Source organism: Pteronotus mesoamericanus, unplaced genomic scaffold, assembly GCF_021234165.1.
Source record: "Pteronotus mesoamericanus isolate MK-2021 breed Mesoamerican mustached bat unplaced genomic scaffold, CSHL_Meso_final contig_74, whole genome shotgun sequence".
NCBI classification, from domain to species: domain Eukaryota; kingdom Metazoa; phylum Chordata; class Mammalia; order Chiroptera; family Mormoopidae; genus Pteronotus; species Pteronotus mesoamericanus.
In genome coordinates this window covers 30360566-30385009 of record NW_026555247.1, presented here as the reverse complement: position 1 = coordinate 30385009, position 24444 = coordinate 30360566, and the positions used below count along the sequence as shown (strand labels likewise).

The 24444-nt window shown below is 36.7% G+C and overlaps 1 protein-coding gene across 2 annotated transcripts in view; it reads left to right on the top strand.

Annotated features, from left to right (window-relative positions):
- Window positions 1–24444, top strand: part of MBD2 (methyl-CpG binding domain protein 2) — a 58369-nt gene that overhangs the window by 14109 nt on the left and 19816 nt on the right. For both annotated transcript variants that reach the window (XM_054583676.1, XM_054583675.1), the window contains exons 2-3: window positions 734–893; window positions 15305–15442. In XM_054583676.1, coding sequence (XP_054439651.1) covers window positions 734–893; window positions 15305–15442 — 298 coding nt within the window. The remainder of the gene's footprint in view (window positions 1–733; window positions 894–15304; window positions 15443–24444) is intronic.

The following is a 24444-nucleotide window of genomic DNA, read 5'->3' as shown; positions in this document are numbered from 1 at the left end:
GTCTTGAAGTTGGTGGTGGCAGAATACCAGAGTTTGACAAAGAGGGGTGTGTTGGTTTGGATTTGACCCAGGCATAAGTTTTGCTGTTCCAGGGCAATATTTTATTGCTTAGTTTTGCAGCTCTTTCCCTTTTGTCTTCCTGTTGAATTATTTTTCTTTTATAATAGTCAGTTGGTACAAGGTTAAGTTCTAAATATAACATGTTGGCTTCTTTGAGAGGTACTGTAGAATTCTCACAGTTCCCTCCTGTTATGTATCCCTCTGATTTTAACAGTTAGTTTATTCTACACATTTGGTTCAGAAAATTTAGAGAAGACTTTGGGGCAGTGTCACACAGGGGAAAAAAAATTTAGAACAGACCAGTGTAGCCTTCTCAATATAAATTGAGCAGTTTTGTAATTTTCCAGCTTTGACAGCATTTCGTACAGGAAGTGAAATCGGAGTGGGAGCCTGGGCCCTGAGTGAGTGACCGGTGGGACAGTCTGTAGTACCATGGGTCCTGCGCTCCGGTGGCGTACCTGGTGGAGCGGCATGGCAGACGGCATATCGTCTCTTTTTTTAGTGGAGTTACAAAGTTCCTGTAAAACGTCAACATTTCTTTGAAAACATAAACACGTAAAACTGTGATGTGGTAACAGTTGGGACCAGGAAGGACACCATGAAGGAAAGGTTTCTGTAGAGTCTAGGGTAAATATTGCTGTCTTTTGTACAATTAACACTGTCTTTCTTCCAGTCCTAGTGGTAAGAAGTTCAGAAGCAAACCTCAGTTGGCAAGGTACCTGGGAAATACTGTTGACCTCAGCAGTTTTGACTTCAGAACTGGAAAGATGATGCCTAGTAAATTACAGAAGAACAAACAGAGACTGCGGAATGATCCTCTCAATCAGAATAAGGTTGGTTAACTTACTTACAACACCTGTATGCTATTTCAAAAGCTCTCCAAAAAGTACCTTATAGTTTAAATATAACACTGGAGTTTTGGTTGTCTGAATTCTAGTTTGTTTTTCTCCTCCCCCTGCTACGCATTTTGACTTGTAAGTCTGATTAATTTTCTGGTAGTACTGACCAGGGGGGGCAGCCTAAATAAATTGTGCACCATTGAAAACAACGTTTCAATGTCTGTCTAGGTCAACAGACATCACACTTTTGGCCCATTGGAACTATTTACAAAAGATTTCTTTGTTGATGTTAATTGTCTCCTTTTTTTATTCTTTCTTTAAAATGGTTCCTGTTGCCCCAAGAGAGACAACATTTTAATGCGACAAATATTTTTCTCACATAGTTTATAGTTACCTGCTCATTTTCAGGATTAGGATTTGAGAAAGGGGAGTTTTTATTTTGACATGTGGTCATGCTGAGGATAATGACTTTCATGGATAATCTTCTCATCCTAATACTGAGATTGGCTCCATTAGCTCTTTTATTGAGCTGCTTAGTTGATAGCTTGTTGTGTAGGAATTTACACTAGTAGCATTTGAACTATAATGCTAATGTAATTGTATTAATGCACCCGTATCTTTACAGAGAACCTTTAACCTCCCTTCCCTGCCCTTCACCCCCAAGGGCAACTAATCTTATAACCACTTTTTCTCTGAATTTGTGTGTGTGTGTGTGTGTGTGTGTGTGTGTGTGTGTGTGTCTCTCTCTCTCTCTCTCTCTCTCTCACTGAAAGTGGAATGGTAAAGGGAAAAGTAAAGCCTTTTCTTTCTAGGGACATGACTGCCATAATGCTGCATGCCACTTGTCCTTTTTGGAACTCTGAGGCCCTGTAGTGGGGGGGAGGGGCTTTGGATCCAGGCAGGCAGAGTTTGGTGCTCTGGCTCTGCCTCTTACTAGCTTATGCAGTCCTGGGCAACCTCCTTAACCTCTGTTGGCCTCTGAGTTCTCATTAAAGTAATAAAATCTTCTCTTAGCTTAAATAGGGGTTAGTGTGAAAACACCTAGCCTAGTACTTGACCCATGTTCTTCCCCTTCTTCTCCCTGTTGCACCTCCGTAAAGCACTAAGCTACCGAGGTAAGCGGTCTTGCCTGTGGCCTGTGTAGTAAACGTTCTGCCCCAAGCTGGTCTCCTCCTTATCTTCTTTCTTTTCTTGAAGGGTATGGAGCCTCTGTTTCAAATCTCTCTCTATTCAGCTTCCTAGTTGGTTTACAATAGTTTAATTCCAAAAATTGTTACGGAGGAGGTTAGAATGCACTATTTCCTCATCTGTAGCATTGGCAACTTTCATAGGTTTCCATGGGACATTGGCAGAGTGTTTAGAGAGGCAGAGTGGGAGGGGAAGGCTGAAATTGCCTCTCTAGGTTGATAATTAGAAGTTAAAAAAGATATGAGATAGTGATAGGAATATAGGTAACTCACGTTAGCAAAAGTTAGGACCTTGAGTGTGTATAGGCAAAGCTGTGGCATTTCAGCTTAAGAAAACTTTTTGCTATGTTTATTTTGCTTCTTATATATACAGAGGAAAATTAAGATTTTTTTTAAACTGCCTTTTAAAAAATGTAACCATGATGCTGGGTATTTATGGAAGGGACTCAAATGTTTGTGAAATGATTGGAATGCTTTCAACCTACCTTATTGCTACCAGAATCACAGTTAGGCTACACTAAGTGTAATGTGAAGATAAACTTCCTGATAGTTATGATTTCACTAAAAACCGAAACCTAATTCGTCTCTTTAGTTTGTGTGCACCTTTCTGCTCTAGCTGCGCTGGACTGCATCATCCTGCACGCTGGCATGTGCTTTCAAGATTCTGCTTGCTCATGTGCTGTTCCCTCTGCTTGGAATGCGCTCCCCCTCCCCTCATCTGGGACTCCTTCTCATCCAAGGCACAGCTCCATTGTCTCCATCTCTGTGACGCCTGCCCTGCATTCTTCAGGCAGATCCAGTCCCTTCTTCATACGCCTCTCTGGTGCTTTGCTGTTGTGTTTGTGGTTGTTCATCAGCTTCAATAGACTGTGAGCTCCGTGAGGGCAGGGACCATGTCTTTTTTGTTGTTTTTTCTGTATATATTGCCCAAAGCCTAGAACACGGTAGGTACTTAATAAATGTTTGCTTCATGTTTGATTAAATATCTGCCTCATTTTAGACGTTTAGAGTGGTCATAAATGTTTATTGACTAAATTAATATACTGTACATTGTTTTGGAAATGCTTTCCATTGTCACTGTCTTCTAAAGCTTTCTCTCTGAATTTTTTGGGGCATGGTCTTATTTTGCATCTGATTTTATTTTTGTTAAGTAGTCAGAAAATGGAGTTTTGCATTTTTTAAAATAAGTTCTCTTAGTGTAATACCAACATGAAATATCTCTGTAAAGCAGAAAATGTATTTGTGAGTAATTAATAATAACTATTATTATTATTTTAATGATAATGCAGTATAGAGAAAGCGGGGAGGTTTGACCTGATAACAGGACTCTGAGGTCATGTTTTGCTTTGTAGTTGTAAACCTGGCTAAAGTGCGTTATTAATTCTGTTGTTTTGAGGGTTTTTTTTTTTTTATCTCCTATCTTCAAAGAATTGGAAATGTAGTTAATAAAATAAACTTTGAAACAGGGTGAATTGTAGCTTATAATGATGGATTATAAATTGATTTTATGTTATCTTCCATATCAAAGGTAGGTTACTGGGTGAACAGTACATTCTGTGTGGTTGGAAAGATACCTTTTGAAGATCTTTGCAAGGTGGCTTTTAATTATTTCAGGATGAGTGGGTACAGTGGTGTGGGAATTGTCTTCTGATTAATATTTACTAAGGCATTTGAAGTACCTATCCTCACCTGTCTCTGTCTCAGTCTTAACCTTACTCTGAAAATCTATTCTATTCTTGTAGACATTGTACCTTATTGATTTTCTTGTTGCTGCCATAATTATTTCAGTCAGAATCTCTACCTCTCCAGCTGATAAAGTAGAGTTGCGATATTAAGTAGAATACTGAAGATACTCCATTAGGTTAATGGAAAAAGACTAGAGAATGATTCAAAAGTCATCAACATCAAGTGACACTTGAAGTCTTGAGTGGCTTTCTCGGAGCTTACTCAGAGGGGGAAGTTGGAGAGCAGCACTGTCCAGGAGGGGTTTCTGTGCTGATGGGGATGCTGCGCTCACCAGCCGCGTGGGCTGTTGAGTATCTGAAATGTGGCTAGTATGACTGAGTAACTGGATTTTTAGTTTAATTAAAGTTTAAACAGCCCCATATTCCTAGCGGCTACCATATTGGACAGCACAGTTCTAGAGGTGTGGCCCTCAGTATGTACATAGGACATCAAAACTTTTGCTTAAAAAGCTTCATATTATTTAGGCAATTGTGCAAGCTTTTATTTTTCAAAGAGGAGATGTTTCAAGGTTTCAGAGATAACGATTCTCAGCATTTTAAGAAGGAAGTTAGTTTCTTAAAATGTATACTTCTTTAAAAATTTAGCTGGAGAACACTGGGATTGGATAAAGAAGAGTAATTTTCAATGCAAGATATGTTTAAGGAACTTAAGCTTGGTTTTGTTGCTAGACAATCCTTTTATTTTAGTGTTTCAAATGTATAAACACTAAACTCAGTTCCTTGTGTTTCTGGCTCTTAACAACATTACCAAAATATTTATCAAAGCTACAAAACTAATAAAATTCAAGTTCTCTAACATTAATAGAACATACGGTGTATTTTATAAATTTCTTATAATATGAATATGGTATGAAACTAGTTTTTTTAGCTTCCCTGTCAGTACTACTAATACCTTGGAAAGACTCAATTCTTTCACCACATTTCTCTGTTCACATAAATTTGATACATTTTGAAATAAAGAGCATCATACTTTCTTGAATTAGTGATACAAGTCTGTCATAATTCATTTCTCATGAATTACCTTGGTTTATGGTAATGTGCTATTGTGATTATACACACAGCCTTGAATTTGTATGGCCGTGTCCTCGGTATTCACCGAAGGATCTAGCAGGTGCTTGTTTCAGGTATCTTCAACAGCAGCCTAAAAATGCATTCTTGCAGGGTTGTTGTATCATGGGGATGGCATCTGTGCAGTTCGAGAAACAAGTGCGCTACTTCAGTGGTGGGCATTAGCTTGGGTGTTGGGTATAAAATGGGTGCGTGTGGAGAATGGGTTGGGAAACGTTGAAACTGGAGGTGGAGAGAGCAGTTTGGGCTGATGTAGTCTAGAAAAATGATGATGGCTTCCATTAATGTCTTAACAGGAGGTAGGGAAAGGTCTTGACAGGAGACTCAGTCAGGAGAATGAGCACACATAAGTACCTGCTGAGCGTGGAGAGGGTCTTGTGCCTGGAATACAGTTCTGGCTTGAATAATTTGGGGCGGGGGGGATAGGAAGTAGGGGAAGATGAACAAGTTTGGGGAATGCTGTGAGGAAGATTGAGTTAAAATAGTTTTGTTTGTTGGAACTCTGAAAAGATCTTGTGGATCCCAGGGACTCCCAGGTTGTACTCTGAAAACTCCTGTCATAGAGGTTTGCCATAATGTATTGAGATCGCCCAACCCAGGGGCAAACAGGAAAAGTATCTTGTCACTTCTTGTTAAGAAAAAGAATAAATGAATAAGTCTTATGGAAAATAAGGAACTTCTAGAAAGGTGGTAGGAGAAACAGGAGAATGTGGAAATCTGAAAGCCTAGGAAAGATGATTTTTGTTAAATGCCATGGAGAGATCAAGAAGGATAAGGATTTTGCAGTATCTGTTGGCTTTCCAACTTAGAAGGCATCTGGTGACCTTTAAATACCAGTTTTGAGGGCTGGAAGGACCAGAAGTCATTTATAAGGTCAGGAAGTTTCTGGGAAATGGGAAATCAGAAGCAAAATACAGCCTTGCTCTTTTAAAAGTTTAAAAGTTGATAGATTAGTTAGTTTGTACACATGGTGAAAGGATATTCAGCGAAAAATACCTTCCTCTTCATGAAGTCTCTCAGGCTTAGTCCTTTTATCTAGAGGACACTATTATTAACGTGTGTGTGTGTGTGTGTGTGTGTCCTTCCAAAGCTGCTCTGCACTTAGAAACCTGTACACATATGTGCTTATTTACCGCCTCCCATAAAAATGATTAGCATACTCTTAGGAAGTTTGAAAGAGATGGTGGAGAAGAGCGGACAATATTCAGAAGAGAATGCACAATCAAGAAACAGTATTATTTCTTTTAAAGGTTGAAAAAGGCCAACTTGGAAGAACTAATAGGGTCAGGGACGTGTCCAACGTGAGAGTTAAGCTCCCATTGTAAAGACTTTGGAAAGGTCAAGAAGAATGGTGTGTCTAGCACAAGTGGAAAAATCAGAGGTCAGGAAAGTTCAGCACATTTGCGGTGCAGTGATGACAGAGATGGACCATGGATCTATCCTGGGTCGGGAGGAATGTGGAAGGAGTTAAGGAACAGTGGAAAAACCACACAGTCAATAGACAGGAGATATTGACGGGGTACAAAAAGAGGGCAGTGCTAAGTGAGCTGCAAAGATAGGAAGTGGGAATTGCAGCACTGGGTGCTTGCCTAAGGTACTGGAGATGGTGTAGATACTAGGTTGGCAAGTCTGTGATTATGATGTTAGGTGTGTGAGGCTGGGTAGAAGAATAGGTCAGAGGACAAGACGGATGAGTTATCCACATGGGCACTGAGGCCTCTAAGAATGGGAACAAGAATTGAGATGGAGAGGAAGACAAGAAACAAACTAAAATCTTCAGTGAACGAAGGAGAAAGCAGAAGTATAGCCAGGTCCTAAAAGCTTCAAAGGAGCCCAGGTTTTTGAAGGAGCAAAAATGGAGAAATGATTTGAGAAAAATGGGCAGAAAGGAAAAAATACATACTGTTGTACTTCCAGCCCATAGCTATGTAGTGCTGAGGGAGGGAGAAAAAGGAAAAGCCTTCATTTGAGCAAAATTTGGGGGAGATACTCAAGGGAGAGCCAAGTTTCAGTAAGTCCAGGGACTGGAGAGAATGTTTGGAGAAAATATTGAGGATATAGGAAAGCCTGCTGATCAGTCATTAAAGAGTGTACAGTGTTAAGGATCGCGGGGGTGGGATTGGTTTCCACACTTCAGATCATTAAATCAGTGTAATTGTTCAGGACTAGAATTTTTAAAAAATGAAATAAGAGAGGACTAGAAAATTGTACATCATGTTAGTAAGGGGGGTATTTTAGGCAACTTGTGTTACATACTTGTGTGTACTGAGTCATAATGTAAACTATATTTCTACTTTTAGTTGAGGTAAACAAAGTTGGATAGCCACTGTGGGGTGGAAGTATGGTGGAATGCTCTGGAATGAGTGGTGGATGATAATGTATAATCTGACAGACTTGGCTACTTGGTATTACTAAGGGATTTGAGGTATGATAGGATTAATTTTGATAGTTGCTAGAGTAGAATACACAGTTGAAAAATAACTGGTCCTGACTTTATAAAAAAAAAAAAGGTTGTAACTTTAAAAAAATTTTTTAAATTTTTTATCCTCATCTGACATGCTTATTGATTTTTAGAGAAAGGGGAAGGGAGGGAGAGAAACACTCTTGTGAGAAACATCGATCAGTTGCCTCTCCTGCGTGCCCCAACCTAGGATCAAACCTGCAACTTAGGCATGTGCCTTGACTGGGAATCGAACCCACAACCTTCTGGGGTTTCAGGATGGCGCCCAACCAACTGAGCCACACTGGCCAGAGCTAGTCCTGACTTTTTAGAAGGGAGGCATGGGTACCTCTGCTGGATTGTTATTACAAACAATAATTGACAGTGACTTTGCCAAAAAACACCATCTGTAGACAGGATTATTTTCCCGCGGGATGCTTTTGTAGGACTGGCTGTGTGACTCAGAGGAATATGCTGTTCTATAAGCATGACTTCCTGTTAAATAGTAATAGATGGGACAAGTCTAGGGGTCATTTCTCTTATATCTATAATCCTGAGGCTGATAATACAGATGACTATGCTTAATTTAGAAATGGATATTGCAGATGACATAAATAATAGTATTTCCCACTTATGTGGCACCTGTAAGTTTAATACAGAAAATGAGACTATTGAAGGGTAAGGACTACATAACACAAGGCCTAATGTGTAATAGACATTCATCATTTGTTTTACAGGAATTTTTTTAGCACATTTGTGCATAATTAAGCATTATTCCATATTCTGGGAATACAGTAGAGCAAGTTTCTGTGTTCTTGGAACCTATATTCTAGTGAGATGACAAACTAATAGACAATTTAAATACTAAATGCTACACAGTGAATTAAATAAGAATTATTGAGGTTGACAAGCTGGCTATTTTAGGCTGAGTGATCGGGAAAGTCTTTGAGGGAACTGGTATTTAGGCTGCGATCTGAATGACAAGGAGTCAGCCATACAAAAACCAGAGGGAAAAGCATTCCATGCAGAGGGAATAGCCAGTGCGAAATCCCTAAAGCAGGTACGTTTAGCGTATGAGGGCAGAAAGGAGGCCCCAGTGGCAGGTATTTAGTGAGTGGGAGAGGGGAGGTAGGTGAGGTCCAGGAAGTAGACAAACATAATCACAGGGCTTGGCAAGGTCACATAAGGAATGGTCTGGAACGCTGTTTGTGAGCTTTGTGTGGGGAGCAGTGTGGATGCTTTGGCTGCTGTGTGGACAGTGTATTGTAAAGGTGCAGAAATGGAACCTGGGACCAGTTAAGGAGGCAGTTATATTTGTCTAGGCAGGGATGATGGTGACTTGGACAGCGCTTGTTTAATGAATGAAGAAAGGGTGAGATGTGCAAAGGACACACTAGAACTACTTAGTAGCCTTTTGTCTAAAAAACATCTAATTTTCTCATAAGGAGAAATAGCCCTAATAAAGAATACTTATCTTTAATGAACATAACTAACAAGTTATGAGCTAAAAGCACTGTTCCTTCTTTTTTGGTCCACGTGAGCCACGTATTTAGGTATTGATTGGTTAAAGATTGCTAGGGAGCAGAAAGTGCCAGAAGAAAGTTCGCCATGTGAGCAAATAGGCTTGCCGATGAGAATAGCCTATTCAGTATTACAGCAGGTTTATCATGTCATAAGTTAGTGCTTCAAGTGTGTCCAGGTATGATAGATCTTTAGAGATGGTCAGGGCTTGGCGTTCATGTGAATAATGAAGGTAGATTTGGTGAGATGGTTGCCCATGGCATGGCTTTGTCAAGATTTATTTTGGACGCCCATGTTTCTGTTGATGATTAAGGTCTATTTCACTAACTTAGGTCCTGAAGAGTCATCTGACTGTAGACTAGTTCAACAAAAGAATTGGGCCCTACAGAAAACAGTGTGTATGACAGTTTCAACAATTCTAAAGACGTGTAGGCAGCTAGTGCCAACCCAGATGTGAAGGAGACAATGAATTCCAGACAGTACATGCCTCAGTTGGAATACAGCTGCTGTAAGTACCCCTTGGAAACTCATTAGCATCCTTTGCCATCAGTCTTTTAATGACCTCATATTAACTGAAGCTCCAAGAAGTTATTTTTCAAGTAGAGCTCTTCAAAGCTTGTTTTCAATGAGCTTCAGTCCTCCACCTCTTCAGTTAATTACAAGTGTAAGTCCTTTTTTAATGAGCTCAAGTTGTAGTCCATCCATTCTATTATGTTTAAAATAAGATCCATTGATCCTAAAAATAGTTTTTGGATGTTACATAAGTGGATTTTCAGTACAAAACTATGGATTCCAGATATATATTTCTTTGCTTTTTGCAAAAACCAGTGAATGTACAATCTTGTGAATATACTAAAAACCACTTAATTGTACACTTTAAAATGGTGAATTTTATGATGTGTAAATTCTGTTTCAATGAAAAAAAACCTGAAGGATCGTAAAATTCTTTGTATTTTTTGGCTTTTGATTTTATGAGAAGGCATTAGCTGTTGGCTACTGTCCATATTCTGGAGCAAATCTGAAATTTCTCTTTGAGGATAATCCTGGTTTGACCCAAAGGTGCCACTCACGTTCCTCTTGTGTGAACCAGGGGATAGTTTTCCTTCTGGGAAAGCATAGTAGGTTACGTTTCTAAATTTTAGTAGCATGTTCAATAACATGTTAATGCTCATAATAGAAATGGCTGCTATTTATTCAGAATTCATGTACCAACATGACTATGAATTGTAAACCTGCTTGTTAATTGCTGTCTTCCTTCTCCCCTCAGAATGTAAGTTGCAAGGCCTGCGTTTTGGCATTTTGTTAATGACTGTGTACCCAGTCTGTGGCGTGTGCCTGACAGTAGGCGCTCGGTATTTGTTCGTTGACTGGATGAATAAAGCTGCAATAGGAGCAGCAACATTACACATGTGTTATCTCATTTGATCTTTACAAGAACCTTAGGAATAGTTATTGTTTCTAAGTGATCTTAGAAAAATAGTCTTTATTTCTCATATTGGGGCCATGAATACCTCTTGGGGTTATGTGGTATAACCCCACAAAGCCAGAAAATTAAAATTATAATTGAACGATATGTGGAAGTATCAGTTTTATTAGAACATTTTGGATAGATAGAGCAGCATTTTTACACAAAAACAAACCCGGCTAATTTTTAAAATAAAATGCAAAATCGGTATCAATTTTAAAGATACAGTATGTACATACAATCTGTACAATTGAACTGTCATACAGTAGCTTTGTCTCAAAGCCAGACTGAGAAATATGGTATTTAGAATATGTAGTTTAAGTCCTTGCTGTGCAAACTGCTATGTGAAAGCCTTACAGGGTGTCCCTCACAAGGATGGGTTCACAGGAATTGTTTCTCTGTCCTAACTCATGTACATACATTTCAGTGGATCTGAGGATCTACCTAGGAGAAGTGCAGGTTCTTTTTTCCCCAGTTCCTCTTTCATAGTCAACCTTCAGTTTTACAGAAGATCACACTTCTCACTTGTTGCACTATTACTTTGGTACAAAAAGTTTGATCTCCAATAAAGGGACAGTTTGAAATATTGGTGTTGATACGGAAAAATGACTTGGTAGCAGTGAAGTCTTTCTGCTAGTATAATTCTTTGCTTGCTACATTTACAGAGGTCTTAGTGTAGATGTCGATTGTTAAAATTTTTGATCATACACAAGTGATATTTTGTCTTGTAACTGAAAAGAAGTTCAAATGGATTGAGTGACAGAATAAAAGTCGTTCTACTTAAATTTATGTGAACAAGGTCTCTTGGTGTTACATCCAAAAAATGAATATGAATAGAATGAATACTAAATCTTGACCCATTCTAGCAAATAATAATACTCATTCTAGGCCATGAAGTTATCTTTAAATAAAAAATCTTTTTCATTAGCATATATATCTAATTTTCATGTTAGGTGTAAGAATTTGTTACAATGTAATTTACCATTTTTGGTCAATTATATAATTTAATCAGATTATTTTTATCATTAAGAACTCTATGGTCACAGAAAGTTTAAAAAGTAATTTCATGAGATAAATGATCAAGTAAAGTTTTCAAGTTTAAAATAGGAAATAACTCTGGGAATGGAATTATTCAGAGAGAAAAAGAGAAATACATAACTTGAGTTTGTTCATGTATAAATGGTGGTGAGTATATGGTATATTTAGATTCTTTTAGATATGAAGTGATGTAACAGTTTATTAAAGTGTCAGTATTTAAAGTACTTAAATGGAGCCTTTGAAATTATTTACATTAAAATATGAAATATTCTTGATGTCTACTTTAAAATGTAGGGGGGTGCGTGCGTGTGCGTGTGTGTGTGTGTGTGTGTGTGTGTGTGTGTGTGTATTTAAAAAAAATCTTAGGAGTTAGGAATGCAGAAAAACCACTGGTTTATGACATGTTTTTCATCCACCTCTTTCATTATTCTCTAAAGCCTTAATCTAGTTAGATCACTGAAAGGCTACACAATAATTAGACCACACTGGTTTAGTTCTTTTCAGAATCACCTTCACTTGGGTTGTTCTTTAAATGTTACTTTCTTGGTTTTTATGGAAGATTATTGAGAACATAAAAAGCACTTAAAATTTGCTTAATATTCACTGTGATGTTCAGTGCCTTTAATTTTTTTTTAGATTGAATATCAGGACAGCTTGTGTTTTCTTCATTAATTGGTATGCTTCCTCCCTTCTGTCCATGATATGTATAGAGTTTAATTTCTCTCCATCCCGGCCCCTAGAAAGTACACATTAATATTTGATGCTCAGCTCTAGTGTCAATCACTGTTATACTTTTCAAAAGGAAATTTGTTTTCACCTTTTCCTATTTTTAAAAATTAATTTTTGCATCTTTGTTCTTTCTGAGTGTAAAAGAGCCATCTCAGATATTTACTGGAAAGAGATGAAGTAAAAGTTAAAAAAATTTTTTTTTTGTATTCTCACCAACTAGGGGGAATGAATAGACCCTCAAAATTATTTGAGTTATTTGAATTACTTTCAGCCTAATATATATATAATTATAAAATACATTACACTTTGATTTGAAAGCTAGCTATATTGAGAAAAACTCTGTTTTGCCAGTTTAATTTTGTAATATAAGGAACCTCTTCACTTTTTCTTCTATTCAGAGGGAAGATTTCAAATACATGTAGGAATAGCTTTAATTTTGCCCCATAAAAAAAGTGCTAGTTTTATAGCTCCTAAGTTTATGGCAGGTTGGTAGTTCTGAAAATGCAGACACAAGCAGGCATGAATTAACAGTGACTCTGGCAGTCCTGAGGGCAGGGTGGTAATAAAATTTACTGTTTTTGAGACAGTTTCTCGGAAAACCAGTTGGTCCAGCTTTTCAGATTACATGATACTGTTTTGGAATACAAAATTAATTAGCAAAACATTTTTTTTGTCTTCAGAGCTTTCAAGACCAATTAAAAGGAGAAAAATAATAATAAGATCAGTGCACTCTTGAATAGTCTCTCATTTTGTGCCACTGGAGAAAGAATGGCCTGTCTCAATGTCAGACAGGGGAAGTTAATTGCATATTTTGAATTTTTTTAGCCATCTTTTCTATATTTTTAAAAAACATAGGTTAATGAAAGGAAGATTGATCTTACCATTGTAGCACCAATATTTTTACGTTTCATGCGCCCTTCCAGTCTTTGTGGATTCAGGACATGTAGTTTAGAATAGCCTCTGCCAGCCATCCTTTGTGACGAGGAGGATCTTACCGCTGGAAGGTGCTTGTCCATGCAAACAATTGCAGTGCACTGTTGTGTCTACAGATGCCATCTTTGTTCTACCAGTAGAGAGAGAGAGAGAGAGAATTTAAATGAAAGAACAAAAGCAAAACCAAAGGTACTATTTAGTGATATATACTAATAATAACCAATCAGTGATAGAAAAAGTTCTACATAAGCATTTATGTTTTAAGCTCCTTAATGATTGAATACCGACTATTTTGTTGCTTGGGTGGATTCACCTAGGGCCGCAGAATGCTGCAGATGTCATAAATCAGAAGTGTCCAAAGCTGTGGTATCACGGAATTACCAACAGAGTTTTAAAAAATACACATTTCAGGGCCCCCCACTTTTTTAGACATGGTATCCTAAGTGGTTACTTTTTTTGCAGCCTGTGGGCCACGTTTTTATGCTTCTAAATTAAAGTTTCTTTTTTTAATCCATAAAGAAAAGAAAGGTGAATACCTGAGAAATAGTATCGTTAGAGTTATTTAAGATGAACATATCTTTTAAGGTAAGAACATACATTGGGAAAAAATGAGTGAAGTAAAGGAATGACAAGTATGCCCAGTGCATACAGAGAAGAGGATTGTGTGTTGGGGCCGGGGGGGGGGGGGGGGGGAGACACAGGTAATGGTGCAAATAATACTATAATCGTAGATTTGTTGTGATGCTTATGTTCTTAGGCATTGCTAATCTTTAAACAGAGGTCACAACTCAATACCTACGGGGCTCAGACAGATAACACAATGTGAATTGTTGAGAAGTTCTGCCAAAAGATTAGCCTTCACTCCTCAAGTTGGCAGCCACCACTACTTAACCGTGGCCTAGTGTGGCTAAATGAATTCCAGTTTTTAAAGAGAAGCTAGAATTCTGGATTTTATGTGAAGCCTCCAGATTTGCAGCTGTTCGCTTAAAGACCCTAAAAACTGAGCGGAGCACATCCGTGGGTTGGACTTCGTTTGCCTGCCGCCAGTTTGCAACCTGGTAGAGCGATGGTTCTCCAAGTGTGGTCCCTGGGGCGGCGGTAGCCGCTGACACTGCACCACAAATGCATGTTCCCAGGCCCCCTCAGACCTGCAGAACCAGAGCCTCTGGGAGGGAGGTCTGAGTGTTATAAGCTCCCGCGGAGGGGGGGGGGAGGATTCTGCTGAATGCGCAAGTTTGAGAACCACTGTTTTGGAGTCTGAGAGTTGATGATTATAATTTTTATCTGGAGATAAGTATAAAGATAAAAAGTTCACTGACCTGTAGACTTAACCAAGTATATTTCTATATCAAAATATCAGATGCATATTGTTTTTAGATAAATGTGGCCTTTCATATTTTTGGCCCTAAGCACATTTTATTGTTCTTTGTCACCTCCCCGGCCACCCCACCCTGCCATGGTTTGTTGTCAGTGTTCCCGATGAACCTAGTAGCAACTCTGTACTTCACTAGAACACATCTTACAACTTTTTCCTGGTTTATTAAAACTAGATAAATGTGTTGCCCAACTTTCTGAAGCTCAGCTTTCTTTTTTAAAGTATTAAATGTAAAATAAGTAATATTTTCTTACTACATTTTTAAAAATTGAATTGCTTACTAGAATTAGAACTTCACTTTTAATTATCTTTACGCAAGAGGAGAAGGTTAAGTTATGTGGTGTTACGGAAGCTTGGCCTCCTAACTAACAGCCGATCGGGCTGTTGGTCTTTTAATGGCCAAGTACACCATTCTCCCCTCCGTTCTCAGAATGTAGAACTGCTCACTGTCCCGATTGTTGACCTGAAAGCTCTCCTTCCTTTTGTATAACCCAGCTTTAGACATATTTGTTCATTGGAAGTCCTTAGTATCTTGCTAATCAAATTAATTATGAACTGTATGTAGAAAATATTCTTACATTTAAAAGTATATTAAAAACAATGAAAATTGACGTACAGGGTGGGGAGAAATAGGTTTACAGTTGTGAGTGTATGAAACAGTTTATTCTCGTGTCATTTAATTTTATTATTTTCCATATAAACAACTGTCAACCTGCTTTTGCCCCACCCTATATATCTTATGTTATACAGTACTTGAAATGTACTTTAGAGTATTGAAAATATTGATATTGAGAAATCTGGAATAATCTGATTAAAAGTAAGGGATTTTGGATTAATAAAAAAGAATTCACCTAATCATATTTATGTATAACATTTATTAATGAAAACATGCTTATATCCACAGGGTAAACCAGACTTAAATACAACGTTGCCAATTAGACAAACAGCATCAATTTTCAAGCAACCGGTAACCAAAGTCACAAATCATCCTAATAATAAAGTGAAATCAGATCCACAACGAATGAATGAACAGCCACGTCAGGTAAGGATCTAATTGGTTCTCCAGTCTTATTTTTCAGAAAATTCTGGTATTTTTACCAGATAATAATTCAAGTAAATGCTGGTTAAAATGGAATATATTTGGAAAGAAAGTTGTTTTATGTCCTAGGAGATTACATGAATGCTGGAGAAGAACTGATAATTCAATATTTAGGTAAAGTGTTTTTAAGAAAAAAAACTGAGTTAATTAAATGAATCTAAATTTAATATTATAGACTACATTTTTATGCTTTTGTGTGGTAATGTATATCAGACTTGATTCCGCTAATCTTAGTTTTTTAAAGATCATCTTTCTAGGGATAGTATTTCCGAAGGGGATGAAGGATGCAGTTTGTGTTGCTTAGTTTAAAAATATTCTCTCTTATTTGGAAACTACTTTTTGTTCTGATTTCTTATTACATGAAAGCTATCCTTCCCCTTTTGAAAAACAGAATTAAATAAACTTTGTAAATATGGTATATATTGTCCTGTGACTTGTATAAATTGGATATATTATTCTCTTTCTTTATTGACTCAAGGTGTATTCGACCATAATCTTTTCTTTGGAAAAACGTGTTACCTGAAAGGCCTCCCTGCTGCTTAACAATGCCACATAGCCAGGGGAGGGACACTTGACAAAATGCTTAAACTTTCCAAGTAACCTTGCTTACTCACTCCCTAATTGCGGTCAAAAAGTTTAGGTACTTCGTGAATTTTAGTAGCAATTGGGGTGAGGGAGTGGAGGGAGAAACTTCTGTGCATTGTTTTCCTCTCCTTTCTCTGCCTCCTCCCACTTATGATGAGAAACACTGATTGACCTACGACGATGATCTTGTGCTCTCGTATTCCCCTTTGAGATGTCTCACTCCACCTTTTCGTTTGAATTTTGTTTTCTACTAGTCCCTCAAGTGTCTCATCTCCAGCCTTGATAAAGGATTGGGCCAAAACTTTCAGACAGTTGCTCTAGAAGAAACTACATAAAGAAATTCAGTTCCCACATCCTCTGTAGTGTTTTTTCCTCTTCAGGTGAGCCAGGAAAACAGAAGATATTTGGAGCCACATTGGATCAGCATCTTGCTATAGATGTCTCAAGATTTGAAGTTCTAAACTTGCTTTACTGTTGGTCCCCAAGAGATTCAACAGGGGCCATGTAAGTGTATCACATCCAATATAAAAGATGCGTACCTGCATGTGCCTTTAGGCTCTTGTCACCGCTGAGGTTTTCTTTGAGCCAGTCAGCTTTTTTGTACCAGGCTTTTCCCTTCCCTTTTACCACTGCACCCAGAGCGTCACCAGGCCCAGGCCGCGCCAGTCGGGTCAGTGAGTGCAGTACAGCAGGGAGCGGATTCTGCCGTCCTGAACCTTGCCCGCCTTGAAAGCCATTTCCTGATTGTATTCTTCTTATATGCTCTCTAAAGTCTTGAACGTCTTGTCCTTTGGCTTTTGGTGATTTTAAAATCGTTTTCTTGTAAAGATTTTTGTTGAAAAATTTGAAAGTATGTGATTGGCTAAGACAGTTTACTTTAAAAAGCCCCAAAGAAAGAAAGTGAATTAGCTAAAATGTTAGTTCTGTGTTGGAAATCTGCATTGTCTTATTGAGGACAGGTTGTATGTAGCAGATTTTATTCTCATCTTTTCTTTGCCAGATCATTCTCAATATGGTTTATAAACCCAAATATTTTGGTTAAAGACCAATTGAGTAGAAAGACCAATTTTGGTCATTTTAACAGTAATTCAATTGTTTTCTGTACCTAAGTTCAGTCACAGATTTTACTTGTGATTATATTTGCTGAGTGTTTATATGGCTATAGAGATATTGGTAACCTAGATTTTTGAAGTTGAAGTAACCAGATTAGTTCCTCCTTATTCTTTGGTGTGTTGAGTATTTTCAATTTTTTTTTTTTTATTAAGGTTTATGAGATTATTCTCAAATGAAAAGAATGTAAAAAAAAAAAAAAAAGCCAAATCTTACCTCCCAACCTGCCTTCCCCCCAAACAGCATGTCGTTTTAACCCACATCTTTTGAGGGTTTTATCTACCTTGTAGCTTACATAGACAGGAAGTGTTAAAATTGTTTAGGTTACGTTTTCAAAAGTTTGGACTGTTTTTCACTTTATCCTCAAGTCTCCTGACACGTTTTGTTGGATGTTTTTGATTATACTGAGACATTAGTTGTCTTTCCCCTTCTTTATCTTCAATGTAAGAATTAAGGTAATATTTGCCTACTATCTCACTAGCGAGATTTCAAAACACAGGATTGTGCAGTGGGCAAATACAGAAAAATAGCAAAGAGACAGCTATTGTATTAATGTTTTTAAAATTATGATCTGTCGTTCTGACCATTACAGTTTACATGCAAGTTTTTTAGTAAAGGAAAGATGTTGATCTTAATTATAGTTTAACATACACATGGCAGATGACTGTTAATCAATTGTTGAGGAGATAGCAAAAAATACATAGGTAAAAATGATTCTTCCAATTTTGCAACCTTTTGCTTAGCTTCATTGAACTATGGTAGTATAAATGGCCAAATATTCCATTTGGAGAAGTTATTTTGATCACGAAGTTAAATAATTAGATAATAAAGTTTCTATTTTTGAGGTTTTCTTAGATATAAATGTTTTTATTTTTTAACCATTTCACATTCTCTTAGTAAGGTATTCAAACTAGTGGTATTGTAATTCCTTTTAAAGTGTTGAATTTTCAGACACAGAACTAGGATTAGATATTTGGATCCTAATCGAGGTTCTATGTTGAATAGGTTTGAAGTGCTTAATTTAGATGTGAAGCAATCATAGAAATTAATAATTCTGTCTTACATAACAGACATCCTATGCCTAGGTCATTATATGGTGGTCTAATTTGAATTCCAGAAAATATATAAATTATTAATTTCTAATGTATTAAATCCTTGAAGATACCTTAGCTTTAAAAGTACAAAGTAGAGTATGTAAGCAAAGTGCATTAAACAGAATTCAGCAGCAATTTCTGCCTAGAATTCAAAATGTAAGGTATAGGTGGAATTTGTAAAACCTGGTTATGGTAGGGTAAATAGACATTTTATATACACTATCATCATATTTAATGAGTGCTTGTCTTTTCCTAATTTAAAAAGAAACCTGGAGTGGGGTGGAGGGGACTCAATCAACTGTAAGACTGTTATCCCAAACTATGAGGTCATTGAGAGGCTCTTATTTGGCCAGATATGTGAAATACGCAAATTCTTTTAAATCTAGCTGAATTGCGGTTTTGTTGTTAAAAGTATCTTTCCTAGTTTTCTTCTTTCAACATCTGAAGAACTCGCACTTCTGTTTCTTCCTTATTTCTCGATGCTTCCATCTTTGATGCTTTCCGGTCTCTTGCTATTTTTCTTTTATCCTCAAATCAAAGAAATTTCATCTTTGACGCATTACTTTTAATTGTTAGACTATAGGATGGTGATCGGCTTTAGGGATTTTTGATAGTCTTTGAATATTAATTACATTTCTTACAGAATACTCCTTTTTTTTTTTTAACCAAGAAGTAAATACTTAAATCAGTGAAATAAATTTAAATCTTCCATGTGATCTTAGTTTTTTCTTTTATTTTGTTTGCTAATTCTTCTTTGAAAGATGAAACTTTCCTTTACACCATTCCAGAAGTCTGCCTTTTTTTAAAAATGATTTTTCCCAGTTTTATTGAGATATAATTGCCATTCAACATTGTGTAAGTTCAAGGTATATGATGAGAGGACTTAATGCACGTACACATGGCAGAATGATTACCACACTCACATTAGTTAACTCATTCATCACCTCACGCAATTACTGTTTTTTGTGGTGGTGGGGGTGGTGGTAGTAGCATTGAAGGTCTCTCTTCGCGACCTCAAGTACACAATACATTATTGATAACTGTAGTTACCATGCTGAACATTATGTACCCAGAATGTATTCATTTTATACCAACTGAAAGTTGGTACCTTTTGACCAACCACTCCCCCTCCCCCCACATCCTTGTTTCTGACGATCACCAATATGCTCTCTATTTCTATGAATTTGGCTTTTTAATTTTAATTTAATTTAATTTAATTTTTTATTGTTGTTGTTCAGTTACAGTTGTCCCCATTTTCCCCCCATTATTCTCCCCTGCCCTACCTTAGATTCCACATATAAGTGGAACCATACAGTATTTGTCTTTATCTGTTTGACTTATTTCACTTAGCATAATACCCTCAAAGTTCATCCATGTTATTACAAATGGCAGGATTTCCTTTTTTGTTTTTTAATGGCTAGTAGTAACAGTCCTCTGTGTGTGTGTGTGTGTGTGTGTGTGTGTGTGTGTGTGTGTGAGTGTGTGAGTGATCTCACATTTTCTGTACCTATTCATCTGTTGATGGGCATGGAGCCATTTTTTGGCTCTTGCGAATAATGTTTCAGTGAACATAGGGTGCAGAGGAAACAGATGACATGTTGTCCTGAACTACTTAAAAGCATTATTCTGGGTGATGTTGGGAAGGTACAATGTGCAAAAGGTCAAATAAATAGTATAGACAAGTGCCATTGGTGTTCAAGAAGAGTGAGGTTACTACGGCTAGGAGGTGTGGGGAAATCTCTCGAAAAGATGCAATACCCTGAACTGTGCAGATTGAATGGGATTTAGAAAGCAAATGGGAGGGAGAGGACATTCCACTTTGGGAGAGTAGTGCTCGGAAGGCTCTTCTGTGGGAATGGGCAAGGAATGCAGAGACAGGTTGGTGGGAGATCAGAGTTTTCCTGGGAAGTAGTGGGAGCTGAGAATGTCGCCATGGGTTTCATTGAAGATCAGTCTTTACAATCTAAAAATGTTACTTGCTTTACTTAATAAAGCAAATAACTTAAAAGAGAAAGAAATGTGGAATAGACAAGATACTCATAATTCCCTTTTTATAATATAATACAATAACATTTTAACATTTTTTGTTCTTTCAATATTTTAATGCATCTTTTGAAAACATGGTCATAATATACTTGTATGTGCATACTTTAAAAATTTTTAACATTACATGCATACATTTTATCCATGTTTTATATAATTTGCATGCGTTGTTCCAACAACGCATGTTAGAGCTATGTCTTGTGCTAACATTATTTATTTAACCACTTCCATATTGTTATTCCCAGTTTTTTCACTATTGTAGATAGTACTCCAGTAAATATCCTTATGTGTATCAGTTTCTTCCCATGTTTTACAATGTTTCCTTGGCTAGGTTCCCAGAAATATAATTGACTATCTGATTTTTGAAACTTTCTGGAAAATTTACTTACAAAGGATTGTACCAAATTAAAAGTCTTGAAAAGTCATGTGCATTCCAGTTTCAGGTTACCTTCTGTGACATTGAGTATTATTAATACTTTTTCTGCTTTGAGATAATTCAATATATAAAAATGTTACTTCATCTTAAATTTGCATTTATTTGAATACTTGTGATATTAAACAGACTAAAGCATTTGTGTTTAATTTTGCAAATAAATGTTTAGAGGATTTTGAACAAGGGTGTAGCTATTTTATTACCCCTCTGAACTTTACTTGGATGTATCTTCTTATTGCCTTTAGGAATTTTCTTTCTTTTTTGCTTTACAGTCAAACTTCTTGGAGTTGTATTTATTTACCATTTACTTTAACTCTCTGAACTGTAGCTTTTGTTCCCATTATGCCTCTTGAACTGTTCTCATCAAGACTGCTGATGATCCTTATTAATTGGATGGACAAATTTCAGTACATAAATTGCTTGACCTGCTTAAGCATTAGGCACTTGTGACGACCCCTGCCTTCTGAAATACTCTTTTATTTTGTGACACTGTACTTGATTGGTTTTCCTCCTTTCTTGTTTTTTTTTCAGCCTCCTTTTTAGGTTGTTCTTTCTCTGTCTTTTAAAACGGTGGGGCTTCCCATGGAATACTATGCTTTCTTCTCTTTATGTAAACCCGTGATGAGTCCGTTCATTCTCATGGCTTCAGTTATCTATATGCTTATTATTGCTTCCAAATTTACATCTTTAGCCTGACCTTCAGTTTGTTCATATCAATTCATCTGCTAACTACATTGTTCACTTTGAAGTCTCATCAGCACCTCTAATTTATCTTACTAAACTCCATCATTATTCTAGTTTTTCTTCTACAATATGTGCTTTAAGTACTACTGTCTACCTTGCTGCCTAAGTCAGAAACCTGAGTATCACTTTTGACTCTTCCCATCCTTTACCCCAAAGATCTACCCAGCCCACAAGTCCTATTGACTCTACTTCCTAAGTATTCACTTAGTCCATCTCTGTACCAAGTAACTATCATTTCAGTTCATCTTTCTGCTTCTTTCCTTATTCTCTTCTGTTCATTCTTCATATTGCACCCAGAAGCTCCATCTGATATGAAGATCCAAAGATGTTATTGAAAACGTTTTGATGCTTCCCTTTAGTTTTTAAGTCAAAAACCCTAAATATGACTTGTAAAGTCTAAACACCTAACATTACCTATAAAGTCCTTTGTGATTTGGCTTCTACTTACTTCTCCAGCCTCACTTCCTTCTCTGGTTCTATACTTGAATCACACTTTTTGCAAATTTTTGAATGCGCTATTCATCTTCCTCCTGCACCCTGATCTTGCAGTTTCCGATCATGTTTCAAGCTGTTTTCTTTCCCACGTATAATTAGCTCTTTTCTACTCTTCCCTCTAGATATCACTTCATCTGTTCAAAAAACCTCTGAGTCATCAAGTCTAGACTTACTGTTTCTCCTTTCTTCCTTTCTGGTCATAACTATATTAGTTATTCATTGCTTTATCTACTGTGTCTACTGTGTCAGTGTTTAATATGTATTTGTTGAATCAATGAATTAATTAATGTTTTTAAATTCAAAAATTATTAGTTGAGCTCTCAATTTGTGCCAGGCTACTTTTCTAAGTAGTGGGTATACTGCTGTGAACACAACATAGTCCCTGTTCTCATGAAACTTATCTTCTAGTGTGATAGGGAGAGAGGGAGACAAACAAATACAAAAGTATGGGGAGAAAATTCTAGACAGGTATTAATCTGGCTATTACATGTAATATAAGGACTGACTTAAGGCTGAACGACCACTGGAAAAACCGTAGGAAGTTAAGGCATAAATAAGATTTTTTTCATGTTGGTTATAAAACAATTGACAAAATTTACTGACTGATCAGCTGGGCCTGGGAGAAGAGCCTTAGGTAAGAGTCTTCAGGTACCTGGGAGAACGATGTTATTAACAGGAATACGGAAATATTGAGGGGTAGCTCAGTGTATTTTTTTAAAATAATGAAATGTAAATATGAGTAGTAGGAAATTTATACTCTTAAAGCAATTGTGGGACATCCAGGGAGTACAAGATGATGGGGTGGAGCCCTATGCAAAAACCAATTTGGAGACTTGTCAGTCTTGAAGGAGTTAAGCGTTACATCTGAAAGATGATATGTGAATTTAAAAAAAAAAAGTATTCATTCATGGACACTTCTAATCATCATGTATTTTTCTTACCCATTTTAAAATATTTCAGCTATCCTGTGGAGAGATCTATGACATTTTTTGAAATTCAAAAATTGTCTAACAGGAATATAGGGAAAAAAGACTAAAAAACTTAGGTTTCAAAACAGTAGTTTCATACTCTTATGTCTTCCAGTTTCATTTCCAGAAGCATTTATTCCTGATTCTGGTAATTTTTCTTTATAATAATATTTCTGGTTTATTTTCCCTTATAATAATTTCCTTTATAGAAAAATGGTTCTCTATATTTCTGAATGTACTTATTATGCTGTTTCTTTAGTTGTTAATTTTTGACATTATTTCTTGACTTCCTACATTGGTAAATGAGTAAATAGTTCTGTGCCTCCCTTGCTCTTATGCTTCCAACATTGTTGATCTCAATTTTAGTTAAACAGGTAAAATAGTCAAGACTTTTATTATTGTGACAGCATATTCATGAGTAGAGCAATTAATGCCCTATCATCATCACGAGAATTGGCTTTCATAATTCTTTGCTGTTGTTAATCTAGAGAATTGTATGCTAAGCTTTCTTGATGGCTTTAGTTAATGTTTCCTAATGCTTTAACATTTCTGCCACATGCACATCAGTAATATTTTCCTTATGCTGAAATCCATGGGGTTCATTCTTGTGTTTTTCCTGGAGTCACCTCTGCTCTCCCTCAGTCTGGACCCATCCTCCGGTCCTGCTGGGCAGCGGTAGCTCAGGGGATCTCCTTTGCTGTGTTTCTGTGGTTGAATTTGTTTTCTGGATTTCTGTCTCCTCTGTCTCAGCATATATGCTCAGTTTGTGACAGATCCTTTCAGTTGCTTTAAAATAAAATATAATGGGAGGTAAAGTTTTTGAGAACCTGCCCATTAGAAATCACTTTATTTTGCCTGGACATAATGAAGTTTGTCTGGGTAAACGATCCTAGACTGAAAATCCTTTTGTCTGGAGTTTTGAAGGCATTGCTTCATTGTTCTCTTGCCTCAGTGTTGCTGAAGAGAAGCCCAGTGCCATGTGGAATCTGTTCCTCTTTTATGGTTTATTTTTGCCTCTCTGGAAGGGTTTAGTATGTTTATGATTTTTAAAAATTAATTACTATGTTCTCGGTAGGCCTTTTTTCATTCACTGGACACTCAGTAGGCGATACCCTCCTTTGCATGATAAGTTTTCTTGTGTCATTTCTTTCCCTCTCCTTCTGAAATCCCCAACTTTCTATTCTCTTTGTGAAAGTTGGGTCTTACTCATCTTAGAATTTTTCTATGACTACTTTTGTATTTTCCATCTGAATATTGTTGTTGTTTTGCTTTCTGGGACATTTTCTTGATTTTAACTTGTAGTTCATTATTTAATTTTTAATTTTAGTGATCATTTTATTTTTAATTTCTAGTAGCTCTTTCTTGGCTTTTAAATATAAAATTTGGTTGTGTTTATTTTACAGATACAACCTCAGTATTTTTACATCTCAGAATATATTAATTATAAGGATATTTCTTACTTGTTTGATGTTT